General features: G+C 44.9%; 1 protein-coding gene across 1 annotated transcript in view; it reads left to right on the forward strand.

The window, feature by feature from the left end:
• Nucleotides 1-26,222, forward strand: part of LOC122939504 (calpain-2 catalytic subunit-like) — a 100,734-nt gene that overhangs the window by 54,712 nt on the left and 19,800 nt on the right. Inside the window, exon 4 of the mRNA XM_044295571.1 lies at nucleotides 13,730-13,863. Within this exon, the coding sequence (XP_044151506.1) occupies nucleotides 13,751-13,863 (113 nt within the window). The 5' untranslated portion in view covers nucleotides 13,730-13,750. The remainder of the gene's footprint in view (nucleotides 1-13,729; nucleotides 13,864-26,222) is intronic.

The following is a 26,222-nucleotide window of genomic DNA, read 5'->3' on the forward strand; positions in this document are numbered from 1 at the left end:
GGTGGAAGCAGGTATATCACACCCCTCAATCAGTATTTTGTGGAAGCCGGTGTATCGCAGGCCTCAATCAATATTTGGTGGAAGCAGGTATATCGCACACGTCAATCAGTATTTTGTGGAAGTATGTATATAGAACCCCATAATCAGTATTTTGTAGAAGCAGGTATATCGCACCCCTCAATCAGTATTTTGTGAAAACAGGTATATAGAACTCCTTAATCAATATTTGGTGGAAGCAGGTATATCGCACCCCTCAATCAGTATTTTGTGGAAACAGGTATATAGAACACCTTAATCAATAATTTGTGGAAGTAGGTATATCGCACCCCTCAATCAATATTTTGTGGAAGCCGGTGTATCTTAGGTCTCAATCAATATTTGGTGGAAGCAGGTATATTGCACCCCTCAATCAGTATTTTGTGGAAGCAGGTATATCGCACCCCCCAATTAGTATTTTGTGGAAGCAGGTATATCACACCTCTTAATCAGTATTTTGTAGAAGCAGGTATATCGCACCCGTCAATCAGTATTTTGTGGAAGCAGATATATCAAACCTCTTAATCAGTATTTTGTGGAAGCGGGTATATCGCACCCCTCAATCTGTATTTTGTTGAAGCAGGTAAATCAAACCCCTTAATCAGTATTTTTTGGAAGCAGGTATATCACACCCCTCAATCTGTAATTTGTGGAAACAGGTATATAGAACCCCTTAATCAATATTTGGTGGAAGCAGGTATATTGCACGCCTCAATCAGTAATTGGTGGGAGCAGGTTTATCGCACCCCTCAATCAGTATTTTGTGAAAGCAGTTATATCGCACCCCTCAATCAGTTTTTGGGGGGGCAACAGGTATATCACACCCATTACAAATAGTTGTTCCAATAACACTTGTCCCTGTATATACCTGCAGTATCGCAGCAGAAACACACACAACTGCTGCACAATACAAATGCACTATAATATACTTTCTATGTTAGAAAGTATATTATAGGTATATCACACCCCTCAATATTTTTTTTTGGGGGGGCAACAGGTATATCACCCCAGTTGCAATTAGTTATTCCAATAGTGTTTGTCCCTTTATACAGCTGCGGTATCGCAGCAGAACCGGTCACAACTGCTGCACAATACAAATGCACTATAATATACTTTCTATGTTAGAAAGTATATTATAAGTATATCACACACCTCAGTATATCACACCTATCGATAGCACACCTATTCCAGTCCTTAAAAGGACTTTTGTGGCCCTATTAGCAAGCGTTTGGTGTCAACAGCCTGTCCCTACTCCACAAAGCAAAATGAGCGACCACTGGTCCTTGGAGCCTTAGAAGCTTTGGAGACCTGGTGCTCAGTGTGTAGAGCTTCCTGCTGTGCAAATCGGGAGTAGAACATAGGCATTTCCACATCTTCCCACTGATCGTCTTTGGAAATGAGTTCATTCTGGGCAGATAGCCTGGATAAGGCGTCAGTGTTGTCATTAGCTTCACCTGTCCGGTACTTAATGGTAAAGTCGAAGTTTGCCAGTCTAGAGGCCCATCTTTGCTCTAGAGCTCCCAGACGCGCAGTGTTCAAATGAGCCAGAGGATTATTATGGGTATAGACGGTGAAAGGTGTGGCCGCTAGATAATCCTTTAACTTCTCAATTACAGGCCAGAAATTTCAGTTTGAAGGAGCTATAATTGTGGTCATTCTGCTCCGGTTCTCGTAAAGATCTGTTAGCGTAGGCGATGACTCTTTCAGTTCTGGCTTGAGTCTGAGATAATATGGCTCCTAACCCTTTCTTACTGGCGTCCGTTTAGAAACTGAATAGAAGGCTATAGTCAGGGTAGCCCAGGACTGGTGGTTCAGTGAGATTTTCTTTTAGTAGTCAGAAAGCGGTCTCTTGCTCTTCATTCCTTTTTACTGGTATGAGGGGATGACCCTTCAAAAGCTCTTGGATAGGCTCCACAACTTGAGCAAAGTGGGGGGGTAAATCTCAGATAGTAACTTGCAAATCCCAGAAAGCTCTTGACCTCTTTGATGGTCTTAGGAGCAAGCCAGCTTTGTACGGCCGCTATTTTATTAGGGTCCAGTTTCAGACCTTCCACACTCACAACATGTCTCAGATATTTCACTTGGGGTTTCAACAAGTGACATTATGAAGGTTTGACTTTCAATCCATGTTGAGCCAGAGTCTGGAATACATTTGCTAAATACTGTAAATGGTCTTCATACGTCTTGGAGTAGACGATCACATCATCCAAGTACAGCAATACGGATTCAAAGTTTTTGTGTCCAAGGCACCTTTCCATGAGTCTCTGGAATGTTCCAGGGGCGTTGCACAGCCCAAACAGCATGTGGTTGAACTCGAACAGACCCATTGGGGTAGTGAAGGCTGTTTTCTCCTTATCTTCAGGCCCCATGGGGACTTGCCAATAGCCACTGGTTAGATCCAGGGTTGAGAAATAAGCAGCAGATCCCAGGGCTGCTAGAGATTCTTCAATTTGTGGCAGGGGGTACGCGTCCTTGTGCGTAATGTTAATTTTGAGAAACTCCATGCAGAAACGGATGGTTCCGTCCTTCTTCTTTACCACGACCAAAGGGGCAGCCCAGGGGCTCTGACTCTCCTGGATGACATTGGCTGTTTTCATGTCCTGAAATATCTACTTCACCTGCTGGTATAGGGCAAGAGGCACTGGCCTATATCTTTCTTTGATTGTAGGGTGAGTGCCAGTGGGAATAGTGTGTTTTATTAAGCTCGTCTGACCATAGTCCAAGGGGTGCTTACTGAAGACTTGGTGGTGCTCCTTGGCTAAGTCCAACACACCTTTAAGTTGTTCAGCAGAGGTGGTGGCATCTCCAATGTGTAATTAGGCCCACCAAGGTTGTTTAAACGGATCTTTGGCTGAATTCGCTATTTGAAGTGATTGCTGTGCAGCAGCAGTAGGGGAATCCAGGACGTCTTGTAGATGGACATGACATAGACTCACCACTGGATAATATTTCTTTAGTTCCACATTTCATCACTTAGATTGACCAAGCGGATGGGTACTCTTCCACACGACACAGTGACCAGGCTCCTGGCAACTGAGAAATAGGGTGATCCTGTAATTGTAGGGGCTCCATGAGGGCCTGGTAATCCTGACCTCGGACCCCGATGCAGGCTCGGCACCATATCAGGGTCTCTGCACCAGATTGAAGTTTAATAGGTTGAGCATCATTGATGTGAACGCAGCAGATTTCTCCCTGTCAGTTACTGAATTTTTGTTGAGCGATTAGCACTTGGAGGGTCTGGCTGATGACAAGTTGAGTCGCACTGGGTGCCGTTAGTAGGGTTTTCTTCAAGGCTTCTTGCACTTCAGTGTAACAGTTCCTGATTACATTCATCCCAAGGACAACAGGTTCTTTATCATCATCTGGAACGTGGATTACGACTACTCCCTGGTGTAGAAGTTCGGTATCTTCGACCCGTAAGGTGGGTTCCCAATAACCTAGGATGGGTACCGTTTGGCCGTTAGTAGCTCTGATGTGGATCCAGGATTTTGGGGGCTGTGTCAATTGAGCTCCTTTCCGGCATATTTCAAATGCTGATCGGCGGATGGTAGTTACTTAAGATCCGGTGTCGACCAAAGCAGAAAACATTACTCCGTTGATGCTAACTTCAATGACAGGGCGGCCCCCCACATATCTAGGCATGAAGGCTGGGGATCTTCGGGGCCTAGTATTCTTCCTCCTGAGGGGTGGTCCTTGGCCTCAGGGGATATTCGTTTAACTGCCAGCAATTATCTTCAGTGTGTCCATACTTCTGACAATACCGGCATTTCGGTTTTCTGGTGTGTTGATGCCGGGGGGTTGACAACCCACCGATTGGTCGACGTCGATCCTCTCGCGGACTGGGTGGAGGACAGTTTCTGGGTGTAGCGGGTCCCTTCTACAGCCCGGGACTGCTGTACCAGTCGCTCTAGCTGCTTCCTCATTCTCTCCATATTCTCAGCTAGGAGGGTAGTCAGGGCTGCCACAGCATCTGGGACAGGTGTCTGGGCCCCACACTCCGCTATCTGGCCGTGGGCAGCGGATCGCAGGACGGACCAGGCCTTCCTATCTTCAGGAGGTTCAGAGTGGGGATTTTCTCCCAGGATGTCAATAGCAAGCTCCTTAAAATCTAGGAATGGGATATCCAGGTGCTGGACCGACAGCATCTTTAGCTGGTGTTTGAGAGGTTTGTCAAGGACACCTTCAATAAACTGCTCCCTGAGGATCTGATCTTGTCCCTCAGCTTCATGGGGCTCTAGCTGGATAACTGTCTGCAAAGCTTTTTGCAGGGATAGGGCAAAGTCTCTTAGCGACTCTGTGCACTGCTGTCATTTCCCAAAGAAATGCATATTCAGTTCAGAGGCGGTCCTAGTGTCAAAGGTGATACTGAGTTGGTCTAGGATCTGCTCAGCTGTTTTTCACTCTAGCTGGGGCCATGATTTGACCTCTCGGAGCGCAGCTCCCTGTAACTGACCAATCAGGTTTTCCACTTTCTGGTCCTGAGATACTGGATATAACTTAAACGTAGCCAGCATTTTATCGCGGAATTCCCTGAGTGAATGGGATTCTCCTGCGTAACGTGGGAGCTAGGGTGCTCCAAAGTAATATGGCATAGTAAGAGGCATGATGCATGCGGCTGCCGCAAGTGGATCGCTGCAGTCCAACTGGTTGCCTTCTTCACTGTCAGACATGGCTTTTGGGTATCCACTTCACTTCCTGTAAGGGTGCCGTTGATTTCCTTTGTCTTCCCTGGTGCTGGCGTGAGCTGAAGACAAAGGAGGGTGCTTTGGGGGCGGAGTTGCCACTTTACTTCTCTTTACTGTGAAGTCGCTCCCTGTAGGCAGGGCTGGACTTTCCCGCTGCGGAGGAGGCTTTTCTTGTCTTTCCTGCTTCTGGACTGGACAAGAAGCGGAGTCATCAAGGTTAAGATGGCTGATTAACCCCTCGGGTGCCGGAGCACACAGATAAACTCAATAAAGTCACTTTTAACAGGTTTTTTTTGTAAATCCTGTAGGCTTTATATTTATATGGCACACAATTTAGCATTATCAGAATCCTGTTCATGACGCCGAATGATGCAACGGCTGGGTTCAGCGTCTGGGGGATCCCTTTCCCCTTAGGAGCATTCTACAAAATATGTCCCTCTTATAGAGCAAGTAAACGTGACGCCAGTTGCAGTTAAGCAACGAGGACATAGAGCCCCCTTTGTAGATGGTAGTGTTGGTACCCAGGTGTAGGATTGCCAGGGTGGTGTAGAAGTGTCCACAATATCACTGAAGGTGTTGTGTTGCACGTGTCACGGTGCTCCTTACCTGGATATGGTTGGATCCCAGACGTGGTCATCCAAAGCAATTCAAAAGGGGTAGTTAACTTGGATAGTGTAGAAATAAAGTTGAGTCCAGACTTGGTTGTATAGAAGTTCAACAGTTGCTTTACTTTGCATAAACGATAATCCAAACAATCCACAGAACTTGTCTTGGTTCCCAACAGGTTTTAGCAGGACTTTGGCAGGCAAACAACTTCTGCAAAACAAACTTCTCTCTGCTGAATCTGTAGTGTACTCTCTCAGCCCTGCTATGCTGTAACTTTCTCAGCCCTGCTACGTCAGCAATATTAAATGGGAATGCTTTCCGTTCTGCTTGTTGCTGTTGTTCTAAGTCTCTCTCCCACTATGATCCTAGGAACGTCTTGTCCTGGCTTGGTTTGAGGGAGAGCTTAGTCTCACCAGGGACGAGCGTCCACATTGCTTCCTATAGCATGGAGTACAGGACCTAACTGGTTCTACCAAGATTGTACTTGCTCCTTGGAGGAGAGTATAAGATTGCTGGAAAGCCAGGTTCCACCCTCTGTAGAGTAGCACTGCCAAGTCTGCTGCCACACGCTGGGGAACCAGGTTATTGCATGAACAATACAAATGCATAAGAAGAAATGCACACTACATGGAGGACCTGGAATACAGGAATAAGAATGCCATGGTTATTGCAGATACAGACAGAAGCAGGGTGTAGGAGTGGTAATGCCACTTTTGGGTGTTACAAATATATACGCAGTTCACTTTTTCTGTTATTTGCACTAAAAGTGTTTACTGGCCTATTTCAGTACAAAAAGAGAAATAAATACGCATTTCACTTCTGCAGGTATATGTGGTGATAGCATTTATTGGGCTATTTTAGTACAAAAAGAGAAATATATACGCAGTTGACTTTTGCAGTTATTTGCACTGAAAGCGTTTACTGGCATTTTTCAGTACAGAAAGAGAAATATATACGTTCACTTTTGCAGTTATGTGTTGAAAGCATTTATTGGCCTATTTCAGTGCAAAAAGAAAAATATATATACGCAGTTCACTTCTGCAGTTATATGTGTTAAAAGCGTTTAGTGCTGTATTTCGGTAGAAAAACAAAATGTATTCAGCCTTCAGCGCTGCAGTAATATTTGTGGTAAAATCTTTAGTGACGTATTTCGGTTGTAAAACTAAATATATTCAGTGTTCACTGTTGCAGTGATATGTGGTAAAATCTTTAGTGACATATTTCGGTAGTAAAACAAAATGTATTCTGTGTTCAGTGCTGGAGTAATATTTGTGGTGAAATCTTTACTGACGTATTTCGGTAGAAAAGCAATTTATTCAGCGCTGCAGTAATATTTGTGGTGAAATCTTTAGTGACGTATTTTTGTAGAAAAACAAAATGTATTCAGTGTTCACTGTTGCAGTTATATGTGGTAAAATCTTTAGTTACGTATTTTGGCAGAAAAACAAAATTTATTCAGCGTTCAGTGATGCGGTAATATTTGTGGTGAAATCTTTACTGATGTATTTTGGTAGAAAATCAATTTATTCAGCGTTTAGCGCTGCAGTAATATTTGTGGTGAAATTGTTAGTAACGTATTTTGGTAGGAAAACTAAATATATTGCTACGGCTGTGTCATGGTGGTAGTGGACCGTGACACTTTTGCCATGCATGCTTGTTGCTGGTGGCAACGTGTAGTTTATAGCATGTTTTGACACTTTCCCTTTAAGTCTGGTTCCCTTCCCAGTTCTGGTGTGTATGGAGTTAAGGTGTGTGCAAGGTGGAGCTGGGTGTGGCCTCTTGGCTCTTACGCTGGGTTCAGACCTGAGCGTTCGCGATGGAGCGCTCTGTATGCGCGATTGTACCGGCGTTTACAATCGCGCATACAGAGACAAGCGAACGCCCATTGTCGCGCGTTCCCTGAAGTCTATGTACGGGAACACGCGACAAGACGCCCCAAAGAAGCTCATGTACTTCTTGGGCATCGGACGTTTTAAAGCGCGATCGTAAGCGCTGTAAAACGCCCAGGTGAGAACCATTCCCATAGGGAATCATTGGTTCTTGCCTGTTGTGCGTTTTACAGCGCGTAGGAACGCGCTGTAAAACGCTCAGGTCTGAACCCAGCCTTATAGTACTGGTGTTTGGAGCTTGAGGTCAGTGTTGACTTCAGCTTATGTTGTAGCTGGAGTTATGCTGCCATCCTGGACCTTTCCATCTGTTCAGCTTGAGGGCTACCTTGTTGAACATAGTTTGTTTTCCCATCCTCCATGTTCCCCTACCTGAGGCTACTTTCACATTAGCGTTCGGGGCTCCGCTTGTGAGTTCCGTTTGAAGGCTCTCACAAGCGGCCCTGAACTGATCCGTCCAGCCCTAATGCATTTTGAGTGGATGCGGATCCGCTCAGAATGCATCAGTCTGGCACCGTCTGTCCTCCGCTCCGCTCAGCAGGCGGACACCCGAATGCTGCTTGCAGCGTTCGGGTGTCCGCCTGGCCGTGCGGAGGCAAACGGATCTGTCCAGAGTTACAATGGAAGTCAATGGGGGCGGATCCGTTCGAAGGTGACGCAATATGGTGCATTTTTCAAACGGATCCGCCCCCCTTTGACTTTCAATGTAAAGTCTGGACGGATCCGTCTGAATACAAATTGTACTTAGACTTTTTAAGTGAAATTTAATGCAAACGGTTCCGTCTGAACGGATACCATTGTTTGCATTATAGGAGCGGATCCGTCTGTACAAATACCAGACGGATCCGCTCCGAACGCAAGTGTGAAAGTAGCCTTACCTGTGTGGTTGTTTGGTGTGGGTTTATGTTTAGGGTGTGGTGTCTCATCTTGTTGTTGTTACATGTCTGGTCAGTTGGTGCGTTATGTCTGGCATGTATGCAAGGCATTACCCTGGGTGTTGTACCTCCGGAAGGGGGTCTCTGTTTCCCTGAAGGGGGAACCACAAGTCAAGTTGGTGAGCAGTTGCTGGAGTGCTGGTTACTTTGTGTGTCAGTACGTACTTGGCTTTTCTCGGCTTTCCCGTTTTTGCTGCTAGGCCGGTGGAGACTTCTGTGCTTCTGTGTCAAGGAAGAACAGGTCGTCTCTTCCCTGCTCCTATGTGAGGGATTATCAGGGTGACTCAGGATCCTAGGTTTCCTGGGTATGAGCCAACCTACCATTCAGGTCCGCTCATACGGTTAGGAGTTAAGGCATGGATTAGGGGCGCTTTAGGAGGTGACCAGCTCCCTTATCCCGGTTTCTGGCTTAGTGGCATGCCCAACCAATCCTCATTGTATGGTGGGGAGTTTCCCCCACTCCCAACCATGACATATATTCAGCGTTCACTGTTGCAGTTATATGTGGTAAAATCTTTAGTTCGTCATTTGGTAGAAAAACAAAATTTTATACAACGTTCAGCTCTGCAGTAATATTTGTGGTGAAATTTTTACTGACATATTTCGGTAGAAAAGCAATTTATTCAGTGCTGCAGCAATATTTGGGGTGAAATCTTGACTAACGTATTTCGGTAGACAATCAATGTATTCATTGTTCAGCGCTGCAGTAAAATTTGTGGTAAAATCTTTACTGACGTATTTCGGTAGAAAAGCAATTTATTTAGCGTTCAGTGCTGCAGTAATATTTGTGGTAAAATCTTTAGTGACGTATTTCTATAGAAAACAAAAAATTTATTCAGTGTGAATTATATCATTCCACTGCTTCTTGTCCTGGAACAGATGCTGGTAAATCTGGCTGGTCAGGGAACTGGAGACGTGGCGACTAGATCTCACGGCCAGAAGAGCCCTGTGGGGGCTGAACTGGAAGAGGGGGAGGAGGACATTGGAGCACAGGCAATGTCTAGCGAAATGGGTGTTTTTTCTACTCAGGGAACAGGAGAGAAGGAGCAGGAGCAGCCAGAGGATCTACAGGGAGATGAGGAAGACGAGACAGAGGACCCGGACACACTGTGGCAGTATACAGTGGAGATGTAGGCAGAGAGTCCCTCATGGTCACTTGCACAAATGGCCCGCTGCATGCTCACTTGCTTGCGTAGTGACAGCAGAATTTTATCATTCGGCAGAGGGATGACTTCTAGCTTTCCACCTTGTTGGACCCTTGCTACCGGTCCAAAATGGGGGCTTTTTTAAACCCACTGAGAAGGAAGACAAACTAACCTACTACAGAGACATCCTATGTAGTCAGTTGGCTGCTGCCTATCTGCGCCATCGTCCATCCTCTCTTAGGTCTGACCGGGGGGGCCCTCTGAGCTCACGTTCCACTGCCATGGCTGCTGGGGAGGGGTGGGGTGGCAGGAGCAGTGCTAGCTCCATCAGCAGCAGCCTGAGTCTACAGTCGCTGATGAGTAGCTTTCTTCACTTGTATACTGAAGAAACTACTCACCAGCAGCAGCAGGTGATGGCATACTTGGACAGCACCCTGCCAACCCACATTGAAGATCCGCTGGACTACTGGGCAGCCAAACTGGATTTGTGGCTGCAACTAGCAGAGTTTGCCCTGGAAAAGCTGTCCTGCCTGGCCAGTAGTGTGGCATCAGAGCGGGTGTTTAGTGGGGCGGTTGCCATAGTAACCCCAAGGAGAACTCGCCTGTCCACCCTAAATGTGGAGAGACTGACTGACCTTTGTCAAGATGAATCAGGAGTGGATCAGGCAGGATTTCCGCCCACCAATGCCTAATGCATCAGACTAGATCATCCATGGTGCCACACCAGCACTTTAAAAAAAGAGACCGGTTTCTTCTGCCTACCTGCCTCAGCTACTACTCTGATGCTGCCACCCACCTGATGCCATACATCTGATGCCAAGTGCTCCTTCTTTCACCCACCTTCGTCAGCGGGTACTGATATTGCAACCCAACGCCCCACTCTGTCACCGGGTCACTTTCAGGTCTCCTGATGCTGGTGCTGCCATCTCCACAGTAGGTCACCTTGCCACTCTGTGGTATCCTGCTGCTACTGCTGCTATATCCACACTATGTCATCTTGCCACTCTGTGGCCTCCTGATGCTGCTGCCATATCCACACTAGGTCACCTTGCCACTCTGTGGTATCCTGATGCTGATGCTGCTGCCATATCCACACTAGGTCACCTTGCCACTCTGTGGTGTCCTGATGCTGATGCTGCTGCCATATCCATACTAGGTAACCTTGCCACTTTGTGGTCTCCTGATGCTGATGCTGCTATATCCACACTATGTCACCTTGTCACTCTGTGGTATCCTGATGCTGCTGCTGCCATATCCACACTATGTCACATTGCCACTCTGTGGTCTCCTGATGCTGATGCTGCTGCCATATCCACACTATGTCACCTTGCCACTCTGTGGTCTCCTGATGCTGCTGCCATCTTCACACTATGTCACCTCGCCACTCTGCGGTATCCTCCTGATGCTGCCACCTCCACACTCCGTCATTGTGCCACTAGTTGGCCTTCTCCTGATGCTGCTGCCATCTTCACACTATGTCACCTTGCCACTTTGTAGTATCCTGATGTTGCTGCCATCTCCACACTATGTCACCTTGACACTCTGTGGTCTCCTGATGCTGATGCTGCTGTCATCTCCACACGATGTCACCTTGCCACGCTGTGGTATCCTGATGCTGCTGCTCCAGCCATATCCACACTATGTCACCTTGCCACTCTGTGGTATCCTCCTGATGCTGCTGCTGTCGCCACCTCCAGACTCTGTCATTGTGCCACTCAGTGGCCTCCTCATACTGCTATCAACTCCAGACTCAATCATTGTGCCACTCGTTGGCCTTCTCCTGATGCTGCTGCCGCTCCCTCCAGACTCTGTCATTGTGCCTCTCGGTGGCCTTCTAATGCCTGCCACTCTGTGGTATCCTGATGCTGCTGCCATCTCCACACTATGTCACCTTGCCACTCTTCGGTATCCTGATGCTTATGCCATCTCCACACCATGTCACCATGACACTCTGTGGTCTCCTGATGCTGATGCTGCTGTCATCTCCCACTATGTCACCTTGCCACGCTGTGGTATCCTGATGCTGCTGCTCCTGCCATATCCACACTATGTCACCTTGCCACTCTGTGGTATCCTCCTGATGCTGCTGTCGCCACCTCCAGACTCTGTTATTGTGCCACTTGGTGGCATCCTCATACTGCTGCCAACTCCAGACTCGGTCATTATGCCACTTGGTGGCCTTCTCCTAATGCTGCCAACTCCATACTCTGTCATTGTGCCACTCTGTGGTCTTCTTATGCTGCTGCCACCTCCAGACTCTGTCATTGTGTCACTCTGCAGCTTCTTGATGCAGCTGCCACCTCCAGACTCTGTCATTGTGCTGCTCTGTGGTCTCCTCATGCTGCTACCACCTCCAGACTCTGTCACTGTGCCACTCTGTGGTCTCCTCATGCTGCTGCCACATCCACACTCTTTCATTGTGTAACTCTGCGGCCTCCTGATGCTGCTGCCACCTCCAGACTCTATCATTGTGCTGCTCTGTGGTCTCCTCATACTGCTGCCACCTCCAGACTCTGTCATTGTGCCACTCTGCAGCCCAGCGGCTGAAGGCCTGTATGGTCCCATCAGAATGCTCTTGTTATTTGGTAGCCAAAAGCAGGAGTGGGTACAAAACACATAAGGCATGCAAATATTCCATTCATGTTTCATCTCTGTTTTAGATCCACTCCTGTTTTTTTTTGGCATTACTGACCAAATGCTGACCGAGTAAAGGTGGATGTGGAACAGACAGGATCGTTTTTTTGTGGGTTATTGTTCTGATGGATCAGAGGAAGGGCAAAATAATCAGTGGCATCAACACAAACTTACTTCTGACACCTTCTCCAGTCGGGGGGCTTTACTTGTATAAGCGTTTAATAGAACAGGTTCTGTAGACATATATGTGGAATCAGCTGTGTAAAAGGAGTGCGCTTCTTCTTGGCGCTAACATTAACCTGTAAGGCTGAGTTCATACTTTAGTTATTTGGTTGGTTTTGGCGCCGTGACTGCCCAAATAAGTGAAGTGTGCAGTGATTCTAACAGCGACGCCTGTCATCTGCATGTCATACAGGCTCACATTGTTATTTCACTACCAAAGCAGACTCCCTATGCGTCTTACTGCAAGGCACAGTGTTCTGCACCACTATAAAGGCTCTTTGCTAGTCGTTTTTTTAAAGCGATTCACCGCAAATATGTTCGGATCGAGCCAAATTTTCCCAGAAAAATTTGGCGAACCGGCGAATCCAATTTTTTCCAAATTCACTCATCTCTAATCATATAGTTTGTGACAATCTCTTTCTAACAAAGCCAGAACCAGCCCTGCACCTCACATGGATCCATATATCTCCCCATTAATTGCTCTGCTAGATTTAGATCAAGCTAACAGCTCAAGGGGAGTGTCTTCTCTGCTGCAGCTAAGGGGTGTGTCTCAGCTCTCCCTATCACAGCTCAGGAGGCAGTTGAAGGATGAAACTGAGCATGTGCGGCCTTCTCAGTGAGCAGGTCAAAGAAATAGGAAAAAAACACAAACTGTAGGTGGCCCTATACAGACGAATTGTATTAAATATCTCAGTGGCTATGCTAAATTTTTAATTACATGCAATTACAAAAGTATTCAGATCCAGGTACTGGTTTTAAAACTGTAGAATATTTATTTGTGGGACAACCCATTTAAGAAAGACCTGACATGTTTTAGTGTTTCTTATGCTATTATATATCAGTGTATAGTATTTGTACAAAGATAACTGCTGTCCATTGACCAGATAGGACAAATGAACATCATAGAGTGGTCCCTGGCTTAAAGAGAACCTGTCACCAGTTTTATGGTATCCTAACTAAGGGCAACATAAATAAGTGACTGATTCTCTTAGCAAAATGCTGGGTCACTTTCTTTAATTGACCCAGTTAATCTGCCAACATCTTGTATTGAAAAGCTCCAGCTCATAATGATGAGTCCTGAATATTCATGAGCTCCTGACTCTCCCCGCCTGCCTACTGCTGATTGACAGTTTTTTTCCATATTAATCAGCAGCAGGTGGGAATGGGAGTGGCTATAGCTCTGAATTAAAAAAACGCTGGACTCAAATCAGATCATTAGCATGCGGCATGTGGCATCTTTGTGTGTATATTATGAGGTAACCATCTGTCACACCAGTAAGTGAATACATCTAAAGTACTTTTTAGTAGTTAATGATTGTATATAATTAGTTAGATTATAATCAAATATCCACATGACAGGTTCCCTTTAAGTCCCCCTATGTGACTTAGAATGGAGAGCCTCTGTGGATGATCGCCATGTAATATGACTTTTATCAGAATGGCCACAGCTCAATGCAAAATCAGCTGTTTGCCGAGGTGTCGGGAGATGATTGCCACATTGTCTCCTGTATGAAAAAGGCTGTCTGTGATAAGAAAAAAGAGACAATTGAGCCTAACCAAATATTCTGGCTTTATTACAGTTTTGGCAGTATGGACAATGGATGGAAGTGGTAGTGGATGACATGCTGCCTACAAAGAATGGTCAGCTCACGGCTGCTAAGTCCAATGCATCTCATGAGTTCTGGTGCCCACTTCTGGAAAAAGCCTATGCTAAGTAAGTGTAGTGAAAATGAATGTCACCATCCACTCACAGAAAAGCTGGCCCTGCTCAGCTATTCCTCATATTGATCAGAATATAAGTATACATGTATCGCCCGTCAATTTGCTCACTGTTGTAGATGGTGCTCAGTGATTATATTAGCAGAATCATAAATCCATATAGTCCACAGGTAAGGCAACCGTGGCACTCACTAATCCAACCAAATTCTTCTTTAATAAGGCACGGTCAGTAATATGGAGGAAGATAATCTACAATCGTTTTTCACAGTTTGTAAAGGTCTCTGCATCTCAAAGACATCTCCTTCATATGCAGAAGTCTTTTGAGACATGGCCACAACAGAAAATACCAGGGGACGTTCGTCTTCAATACTTCTCTTTCTTTATTTCATAAGTACAGATACAAATAAAGGAGCTGATGAAGGCTGGACGGGCCGATACAGGTCCTCTATATCTATCTGCACTTATGAAATAAAGAAAGAGATGTTTTGAAGACAAACGTCCACTGGGATTTTCAGTTGTGTCTACATTGGAGTGATTCCCTTCCCGTGCTGACGTATTGGAAGTCAGGTGTTGACCGCTTTTGCAATTTATCTTGTGACGTGGCGGCCTTGACAAAGCTTGGATACACGCGAAACAGTCATAGGCTATTTTCTTCCACATTACTGACCGTGCCTCAATCAAGTTGGATTTGGTTGGCTAAGTGGGATCCACCGTTCATTATTCTGTGGACTACTGTATGTTTATGCCTGGCTTGGCAGAGACAGGGGGAGGGGTAATCTCACCACATTGTGCAAAAATTACACTCAGAAACTTGCTAGGGCACACTGTCTCTTTCTGCATTCCTTTCCCTACGGCTTTACACTGTAGGTGTCAACTGAATGCTGCAGGCTTCTAGCTATGCCTGTCCTGAATTTTCGTGATGGTGTTAGAACGTGTTTTCCACCACTTTGCAGCCGAGTCTTACTAGCTTGATTGCTTCATCACACTGCTGACTCTAATATGCTGTTGCTTGCAATTCATTTGTGGCCTACGACCCTGCAGTCTCCATGGGGCAATTATATCCTCCTAGATGAGTCACCTCTGTGGTCCACCTGGGGCAATTACATCCTCCTTGATGAGCCTCCTCTGTGGTCCACCTGGCCTGGAGGAGCAAGAAATGAATCACATGCTCCGTCATGCCTCACTCTCTTCTCTCAGACTGTAGACTGAATCTCTTTTGCTCTGCCCCACCCTTGGCAGAAAGTGAGACCAGCCCACTCCTACCAAAAGGAGAGGAATGGAATGGTAAGTTCCATTCCTGTTGCCAAACATTGACAACTGTAATCCATCTGCTGAACAACAAAATGTATTGCATGAAAGGTTACATATTATGAATATTACAAAAGCAATACATTCACATTGCATATAAAACAGTAAACAATTGCAGATACCATGGTAGAACCCCCAGGTCTGGGGTACTACATACTTAACGGCAGCTAATCATTGTATACACTTACGTACTATATTTCTGCATATAGAGGTCTTTTGCATAGAAGAGACATTATATCTAGAGATGAGCGAATTGAAGCTGACAACGTGGAATTCATTCCGAATTTAAGGAAAAATTAGATTCGCACGAAAGCCGAATTTCCTCGCGCTTCGTGGTAACGAATCACATTTTTTCTTAAAATGGCCGCTGCACGTGTGAGGTCATGGAGAAAGGAAGTCTGGGAAGGCGGGATCACCAAGATTGACATACATGCATGCAGCCAATCAGCAGCCAGCCAGCCCTGTGATGTCCAGCCCTATAAATAGCAGCAACCATCTTAGATTCTGCCATTTGCCAGTGTACTGACGTCTGCAGGCACTAGGGACAGTGTTAGAAAAAACAATTTAATTGTGCAGAAAAAGCGCAGGGAAAGGGAAAGATAATTCAAGGTGTAGGGAAAGGATAGGGAGGAATCATTCCACAGCATTTATGCAGAACAGGGTTCAGTAGGGGAGGTTACAGCCTGGGTAATAGGAACAATCCTATTACACCTTGCAGCACTGACTGGGGATCCAAACTGCCATTATACAGCTCTGTAAATCCAGCAAACCGTTCTTATTAGGGTACAAGTGCTGTTTGATACAGCCTGTAACAGGGTTTATTACAAGGAAACATTTCTGCATCTTATTTGCCCTTGTGCAGTGCAGTTATATGTTCTAATGCATTTTCGGCTTTTATTAGTGGGACGAAAAGGGCTTATTAGCTGTTGAGTGGTGAAGTGCGAAAATGAATAATGGCAAAAGAAAAATATATTTGCCGGTCAGCTGTGTGGTTATCTGTTTTAAAGCCATTTTTGCCATGTATTAGTGGCAAACCAAAAATATATTTGCCAGTCAGCGTCTGCAGTTATATGATTTAAAGCCTTTTGTGAAAAAATATATTTACTGCTCAGCGGTGCTGTTATCTGTTTTAAAGAGGACCTTTCATTAGTTTATAGTAAGTGAGATAAATATATGTACCTGCGCTGATGCTGTCATCCTACCTGTTTTTTTTTTAACTGCACTCCTGAGCCCCGTTATGGTCCCCCGCAAATTTCACGTTCAGTATCCTAATACTGAGCATCGGAGCAATGGGGAGGAGAAGCAGTCTTTCTCTGTGGGCGTCTCTATCTCCGCTGGCTGTAGCGCTGTCTAATCGCAGCACAGAGCGTCACAGCCAGGGAGGTTTTTTCTATACCACCAACAGTATGCGTGCACTCATTTAACGACGCAGAAGCTGAATGTGCTCCTGGCCAAGTTGCTGGTGCTGCAGTCCTTCCCTTTCCAAGTGGTGGACTCTGAACCTTTCAGAGAACAGATGGCTTGTGCTGAGCCGAGTCCCAATCCGTCATTTATTTGCCAAAAAGACAGTACCAGCCCTTCACACCAGAAGGTGGGCCAGTTTTTGAGCCTGTCGGTGTCTACCAAAGTGCACGGCAATGCAGACATGTGGAGCTTTAACTATGGAGCTTTAATTTTGGCCTTTGTCTATATCCCTCCGCCATTTTCTCTTTTGATTCTTAATTCTCTTTTATTATTTATGGATAAATGGCCAGAATGTCCAACATTGATTATTGGCGATTTTAACTGTGTCATTGATCCTCTATGTGACAGGGTCTCTATGACTGTTAGGAGTGACAGCCCGGTTCAGGGGTCTCCCCTCGCACGGTTTTGTCTGGAGGCTGGATTTGAGGACGCTTGGGAATATCTGGGACAGGGGAAAAGGGTTTTTTCATGCTTTAGTAAAGCAGGTAAATCGTTGTCTAGAATAGACCTGGTATTGATAAATAGTAAATATGTGAAATTGATAAAACGAATGAAATATGAAACAAGGTCAATATCTGACCATTCCCCGTTAGTACTAGAATTATGCTTGTCTCCGGAAAGATATACACCAAGACCGCCCTTTAGACTAAACCCTTACTGGCTATCAGTTATAAAGACACATGAAACAATTCGAAATGATATAGGCCGATTCTGGGATATTAACTACGGCTCAGCAAAAATTCAAGTGGTATGGGATACCTTTAAGGCGTACATGAGGGGATTGATGGTTAGTAATATCACGAACCTTAGAAGGGAATATGGAAAAAAACAGAAAAATCTAGAAAAACATGTAGTGTCAGCGACAGAATCCTTCCATATAAATAAGACGGAGAATAACAGGGAAAATATGCAAAAAGCCACAAAAATATATGCTAATTTTCTACTGGATAAAGCTCAACAGAATCTCTTTTTTAAAGGGCAAAAATATTTTTCAGAGTCTGGGCGACCCGGTAGACTTCTCTCCAGAGTAATCTCCAATCAACAACCCAAAAAACATTTAGACAAGGTTCGAATGAGGGATGGTAGGATAGTTTCTGGACAGGGTCCGGTGGAGAAGGCCTTTGTTGATTATTTTCTAGATTTGTACAAGGCTGATTCTAATATTACAGATGATAAGATAGATTTCTATCTAGATAGGATCAACTTTTCGACTATCACTGAGATGCAAAAGAAAGCATTAGAACTGGAGATCTCAATTCATGAACTTGAGGGAGCTATTAAATTATGTTCAGCTAATTCTACTCCTGGTTCAGACGGGCTTCCATATGAATTCTATAGTAAATACGGGGACGGTATCCTTCCTAGATTATTGGAGGTTTTTGCTGAATCAATGGAGGATGGGATGTTGCCAGATTCAATGATGGAGGCTACAGTGATACTAATTCCAAAAAAAGGCAAGGACCCCCTAGATTTAGAATCCTATAGACCAATTTCACTGCTTAATGCAGATGTAAAGCTTTTGGCGAGGGTCCTTGCTACAAGGCTTTCTGGGGTCGTCTCCTCCATAATCCATCCGGATCAGAGCGGTTTTATTAAAAATAAGGGCACACATCATAATTTGCATCGGCTCTTTTCTAATATCCAGGCCCCTGGGGGGACCGCCCGCTCCATCCTGTCATTGGATGCCTCTAAGGCCTTTGACAGGGTGGAGTGGCGTTTCCTCTGGAAGGTTCTTGCTAGGATGGGCTTTGGAGAAAGGTTTATATGCACTCTTAGGGTATTGTATGGATCTCCAAGGGCTAAATTGAGTCTTAATGGAATTTTGAGTAGTAGTATCGAGTTAAACAGAGGCACCCGTCAGGGTTGCCCATTATCTCCCTTACTATTCGATATATATATTGAACCCCTTGCGATGGCCATCAGGCAGGACGATCAGGTCAAAGGATTTGGTACGCTAGGAACACAAGACCGCATCTCACTATACGCAGATGATGTTCTGTTTTTTATAGATCATACGGAAACTACTCTCCCTAGGATTATTCAAATGGTTAAAGTATTTGGTGAGGTGTCTGGTCTTCTTATAAACTGGGCCAAGACTAGTCTGCTCCCAATAGACCCCCTGCCACAGAAAGAGGTTCCTGTTACTCAGTTGGATATTGTTGATACTTTTCAGTATTTGGGTTTGATTATATCATCTAGGGTTGAAAACTTTGTAGAACTTAATTTGATCCCCATCATGGTAAAGATTAGAGCTAAAATAGGGATCTGGTTGAAACTTCCCCTATCTAGAGCTGATCGAGTTTCACTGGTTAAAATGGTGATATTACCACAATTTCTTTATGTGCTCAGGAATACACCTATTTGGATACAAGACAAATATTTTAAACTTATGGAAAGAATAATAAATGATCTAATATGGGGAAGAAAGCGAGTTCGAATTAAGTTGGAAAATTTGTATAAATCAGTGGAGTGCGGGGGTTTAAATCTCCCCTACTTTAAGGGGTATTTTATTGCAGCCCAGTTATTGATGTGCTATGAAGCAGAGAACAGTGCATTGTTGGGGAAGTTGGTAGCTAGCTATGCTCACAATAACATCTTTACCTTGTTGGAATCTGGTTTATTGAAGAGTTATGAGCAAGGCTATAGAGAGACTATAAAATTACTCCTTAGAGTGTGGGCTACAATTAGGACATGGTTGAAGGTTAAGGGTTCACTCACATTTACGCCTCTTTGGCACAATTTATATTTACAAAGGCTGGATGAAATTGCAGCCGACAAATTTTGGCAGAAGAATAAAATTTTATATATTTCACAGGTAGTTAAAAATAGAGAAATTAAACCTTATATAGAAATGGCACATAATATAAAAAATCTTTCATGGTTTAGGTACTTTCAATTGCGATCTGTACTATCTAGCCTGGATGATAAGCGGCTGTTGGATATAGATAATTTATCCTTTCTGAATGATTGGGTGGGGGGCACACTTTCTAGAATAAAAATTTCAAATATATATAAGTTATTAGTTAAGGCACGGTTTAGTGATATACATTCACCAGGACAAAAACTTTGGGAGGTGGACTGTCCGAATTTACAGGGAGAAGGGTGGGAGAATATTTTTGGGAATTTATCTTTATTGTCCCAGAACTTTAATCATGTTCTAATACAATTCTATATTTGTCACAGATTATATATCACTCCCTTTTGGATGAATAAATGTGGGTTAAGAGTTACGTCCAATTGTCCCAAATGTGACACTGTGGGAGCGGACTTTCTCCATATGATATGGACCTGTCCAAAACTTATAAATTACTGGAATGATATCAATAATTGTATTATGTGTAAACTAAAGATTCGAATTCCTTTTGAACCACAAGTATTTGTTCTTAATGATCTTTCCAAACTAAAAAATCATAAGTATCAAAAGATCTTCCTGAGTAGAATACTGATGTTGGCTAGAGTTCTGATCAGTCGGACCTGGTTTGCCCGATCCATTCCAGATATAAATACATGGTCAAACTTAATTGATAAGGTAAAGAACTACGAGAAAATAATATACAGACGGAGGGAAATTGAATACCAGTGGAGTAGGATATGGAGTGGTTGGAGGACTGATTAGCTGAGGTCAGGTTGTATTATGTACAGGGGTCCTACTTTGACGCACTACAAATTGGGGGGGAGGGAGGGGAGGGTTTTTCTAAACGCTATGAAAAGATTAGCTGAATATATTTATAATCATATTTATATATAATTAGTTGGGTCACTAAGAATTGAGAGATTGTAAAAACTTTTTTCTTTACTGTAAATGTTTTGAAGTTTTCCCAATAAAAGAAAAGCAAAAAAAAAAAAAATAAAAAAAAATGCCGGCCGATACCATCCACCTGCCCTGTAGCATCTCAGGGACGCCTTCCATCGCGAAGGCTTTATCAGCAGCAAATATTCCTCTATCACAGATGGCGACACCACAAGAACATTCTATCATTTCTCAATTTTATTAAAACAAAACAAAGAACAAAATCTATAGTTCTGGAAGAAATAATAAATGAAATGGAATTTAAGGTTCTGTCAATGTGACAAAGATGTGGCGGAAATCTATACGATGTAACACAGAACACCCCCAACATCCAACGCCATTCTGAGGATCTGGATTAACATATATTTACAGACAATTCGCAAAAACACAAGAAAAATTTCTGTAACAACAACAACAACAAAAATCATAGAAATATAAAAAAAAACTATAAATTAATAAATGTAACAAAAAGACGGCAGAGAAGATCTGAACATCTAGAATATCTAACGCTTCACATGGAGATGATGAGCCCATAGATATAAAGCTACAATGTCCACGGCCATTCAGAAACGAGCAGCGCAGGTCACCACATACCTGACGACACGCAAAGCTCTGCGAACACAACGGCGGTATTATTTATCACTCTATATCAGCCAATCCTCTTCTAATAGAATTAGAGATAGATAGATAGACAGATAGATAGATAGACAGATAGATAGATAGACAGATAGACAGATAGATAGATAGATAGATAGATAGATAGACAGACAGACAGACAGACAGACAGATAGATAGATAGACAGACAGATTGAATATCATGAGGTTGGGATCTCTTGCTTAGCCTGTTAGTGGCTCATTCACAATCTGGACGCAATGTCCGAAAAAAAAAAAAAAAAAAAAAACTATGGTCAGGAAGAATACATGTCCTTTACGGCCCACTGGGTGAATGTGGTTCCTGCTCAGCCACACCAGCAACTTGGCCAGGTGATGCTGCTTCCTCCTCCACGTTCTCACGCCATTGGTCCTGCGACAATGTCCGCCTCTGCCTCCTCATCCTCCACCGTGTCCTTAGCCTCCACTGCAGGGACAGTTCACTGTGCCCCTCCAGCATACCAAATGTGCAGGGCACGGTGGTGTCACGCTGTTCTGTACCTCGCTTGCCTGGGCGAACGGAGTCACACAGGGAAGGAACTGCTCCGTATCCTACAGCAAGAAATTGAATCCTGTCTTTCTCCAGGACAAGTGAAAATCGGAAACATGGTGACCGACAACGGGAAGAACATTGTGTCAACGTTGCGTCAAGGAGGGCTGAGCCATGCGCCCTGCATGGCACACATGTTGAATCTGGTATCAAGCGGTTTCTAAAGTCTTCCACCCAACTGCAAGACATCCTAAAAATGGCCAGGAAATTTAGCATGCACTTCAGCCATTAGTACACCGCAAAGCACACCCTCCTTGAGCTGCAGCGGCAGAATGGCATCCCCCAACATAGGCTGATATGCGACATTTCCACCCGTTGGAATGCCACCCTCCATATGTTGGAGCGATGGTACGAACAGAGAAAGGCCATAAATGATTTCTTGATGATCCAAGCCGACAGGAGTACTCCTCCGTGCAACTTTGATGTCAGCCAGTGGCAGCCCATGCGTGTTTGCTCAGACCCTTTGAGGAGGCTACGTTATTTGTCAGTCGCCAGGACTATGTGATAAACAATGTTATTCCACTGCTTCATGACCTGGAACAGATGCTGGCAAATCTGGCTTGTCAGGGGACTGGAGACGTGGCACCTAGATCTTATAGCCACATGAGCCCTGTGGGGGCTGAACTGGAGGAGGAGGATGAGGACATTGGAGCACAAGTGTAACACCCCAGAGTTGTGTTACTACACGCCTCTACCCCGCTGCTATCTTCTAAGCGCGTCTTATAATGTCTTCTAATGTAATTTACATTATGTCCTCCAGAAATGTGCATAAAACTATGTTAAATGTAATGGTTCATGTAATTTGCCTGGTTCACCAGCGGGTGGCAGCAACTCATTGGCAGTGACAGCTTAGTGTTTAGTGTATCTGAGCTGGAATGGTTTATTCTAGCTTAGCTCCCCCTTTGTGAGAGAGGTGGGCTAGTCCCTCTTCCTGCAGCAAGGGAGGGAAAAAACAGTTAGAACCAGTTGTAGCTCAGCCCTGTTGGGGAAAGAAGCTTTTTGAGTAGTACTTCCTCCTTAGGGTAGGGAGACGTCTCCGCAAGAGACATGGTCATATACCCAGTCTGAGCACCTTCAGCTCTTCTGGATGAAGGAAGCAGAAACTACAGTCAAACTCCAGTGTTCTAGGAAGAAAGCATCCCCTGAGAATCCATCTGTGAGATAAGTCCAGAGTCCTAGGAGAAGCCTATTCCTCCTCAGCTAGTCTGTCCCCACACAGCAGAAGTTACAGATAAGTGCAGAAGCTAAGCCTGCCACAGCTGCATAGCTACCAAGCAGACGTTTATCCTGCAAGCTCCACATTTAAAGCAGAAGTACTCATTCCTGCCAATCATTGCCTATACCTGCTGGGACCAAGAGACCAAAGCTGTATACTGTTTAGATGAAAGTTATTTCAATTTGAACTTCATCTAAAGGTCTGGACATCATTTATTGCTCTATTACTCCTACTATCACTACACTCAAATTTATTGCAAGTGAGCCAGGAGCCAGGAATCCGGCCATACCCAGGTAGGTAACACTGTGACACAACTACCACAAAACTACATTATAGGCCATTACACCACTCTGGCATTCCTAATCTGAGACGTGAGTTATAACACCTTGGAAGGGCCCTGGGGCGGTAGTACCCTGCTTACACTGCAATTGGCATCATGACAAATACAGAATATTATCCACCTGTATCTGGACACTGCACAAGCAATGTGTATCGAAATGGGTGTTTTTTCTACACAGGGGACAGGAGAATAGGAGCAGGAGCAGCCAGAGGAGCTACAGGGCAATGAAGACGAGGCAGAGGACCCAGACACACCGTGGCAGTATGCAGTGGAGATGGAGGCAGGGAGTCCCTCCGAGTCACTTTCGCAAATGACCCGCTGCATGCTCACTTGCTTGGGTAGTGACAGCCGAATTGTCACCATGACTTCTGGCTCTCCACCTTGTTGGACCCTCGCTACCGGTCCAAAATGGGGGCCTTTGTTACACTCGCTGAGAAGATGGAGAAACTGAACTACTATAGAGACATCCTATGTAGTAAGTTGGCGGCTAACTATCTGCGCCATCGTCTATCCTCTTGCAGGGCTGACCAGGGGGCCCTCTGCGCTTATGTTCCACAGCCATTGCTGCTGGGGAGGGGTGGGGTGGCAGAAGCAGTACCAGCTCCATCAGCAGCAGTCTAGAGTCACTGATGAGCAGCTTTATTCACCCGCCTAATGAAGAAACTACTCACCAGCAGCAGTATCTAGACCTGGAGCAGAACCTGATCCAGCAGGTGGTGGCATCCTTGGAGTGCAGCCTGCCAGCCGTCATTGAAGATACGCTGGACTACTGGGCAGCCAAACTGGATTTGTGGCCACAACTGGCCGAGTTTACCCTGGAAAAGCTGTCCTGCCCGGCCAGTAGTGTGGCATCAGAGCAGGTGTTTAGTGTGGCGGGGGAGAGAGTTACCCCAAGAAGAACTCCCCTGTCCACCCAAAATGTGGAGAGACTGACCTTTGTCAAGATGAATCAGGCATGGATCAGCCAGGATTTCCACCCACCAATTCCTGATGCATCAGACTAGATCATCTATGGTGCCACACCAACACAAAAGAGACCGGTTTCTTCTGGCTACATGGCTCGGCTACTATTCTGATGCTGCCACCCTCCTGATGCTACACATCTGATGCCAAGAGCTCCACCCACCTCCACACTATGTCACCTTGCCACTCTGTGACCTCCTAATGCTGCCGCCACCTCCAGACTCTGTCATTGTGCCACTCTGAGGTCTCCTCATGCTTCTACCACCTCCAGACTCTGTCATTGTGCCACTCTGAGGCCTCCTAATGCTGCAGCCACCTCCAGACTCTGTCATTGTGCCATTCTGCAGCCTCCTGATGCTGCTGCCATCTCCAGGCTCGTCATTGTGCCACTCTGTGTCACCCTCTTGCTGCTGCCACCTCCACACTATGTCACCTTGCCACTCTGTGGCCTCCTCATGCTGCTGCCACCTCCACACTATGTCACCTTGCCACTCTGTGGCCTCCTGATGCTGATGCCACCTCCACACTATGTCACCTTGCCACCCTGCGGCCTCCTAGTGCTGCAGCTCCCTCCAGACTCTCTCAGTGTGCCACTCTGTGGCCTCCTCATGCTGCCGCCACCTAAAGACTCTCTCATTGGGCCAATGTGTGGTTTCCTCATGCTGCTGCCACCTACCTGCTGGCTGACATAATTATTTATTTGACCCTTCTTCTGATCTGTCAGAAGGAAGGAATAATGAGATGCAGAATGGATCCTGTCTGTATAGTAGCTGTAAGGCCTGTATAGTCCCATCAGAATTGGCTTGTGATTTGGTAGCTAAAAGCAGGAGTGGGTACAAAACACAGAAGACATGCAAATATTCCATTCATGTGTCATCTCTGTTTTGGATCCACTCCTGTTTTTATGACAGCAGCAAGGCTTTTGGAGATACTTTTATAACCCTTTCCATCTTTATGCAAGTCAACAATTCTTAATCGTAGGTCTTCTGAGAGCTCTTTTGTGCGAGACATCATTCACATTAGGCAATGCTTCTTGTGAAAAGCAAACCCAGATAGGGCAGGGCAACTGTAACAATAGACAATTTGTCTTACGTGGACTGATGAACAGCAAGGCTTTTGGAGATATTTTTATAACCCTTTCCAGCTTTATGCAAGTCATCAATTCTTAATCGTAGGTCTTCTGAGAGCTCTTTTGTGCGAGGCATTATTCACATCAGGCAATGCTTCTTGTGAAAAGCAAACCCAGAACTGGTGTGTGTTTTTTATAGGGCAGGGCAGCTGTAGCCAACACCTCCAAGCTCATCTCATTGATTGGACTCCAGTTGGCTGACACCTCACTCCAATTAGCTCTTGGAGATGTCATTAGTCTAGGGGTTCACATACTTTTTCCACCTGCATTGTGAATGTTTGCATGGTGTGTTCAATAAAGACATGATAACATTTAATTATTTGTGTGTTATTAGTTTAAGCAGACTGTTATTGTCTATTGTTGTGACTTAGATGAAGATCAGATCCCATTTTATAACCAATTTGTACAGAAATCCATATCATTCCAAAGGGTTCACATACTTTTTATTGCAACTGTAATTATCACAGGCAGGAGAAAACACAGTTTTATACAATGTCTTCTGTCCTGGAGACAATTGGGGAGTAATTCAATTTTCTCTCCTGGACAAAGGGAAATCGCCAATACACACGTGGGGACAATAGGACAGAAATCACTATTCAAATATACAATGTCACAACCATTACAGTAAACATAGACATTTAACATATCCCCAGATAGCTTCAGTCTGAGTGCATTCAATTATTAGGTGAATGGCACTCAGACTACACAAATACAGTTCAATTGCCATGGAGTTTAAGTTTAGCATGGACTGATGAGAGGGCCCATAATCCTGAGGCAAGAGGCTGGCAACCAGGCTTCTCCAGCACCCAGTGGCGAGGTTGGTTTCGCCACATTCCCTAATTCGTATTTTTTGTATTCCCCTGTCTTTTTGTATTGGGTCTGAGAGAGTCTCTTCAACTGGGAAGGAACAGGTCGCCTTTTGTCCTGACAATATTTCCAGGGC

This window comes from Bufo gargarizans, chromosome 5 (genome assembly GCF_014858855.1).
Source record: "Bufo gargarizans isolate SCDJY-AF-19 chromosome 5, ASM1485885v1, whole genome shotgun sequence".
In the NCBI taxonomy this organism is placed as follows: domain Eukaryota; kingdom Metazoa; phylum Chordata; class Amphibia; order Anura; family Bufonidae; genus Bufo; species Bufo gargarizans.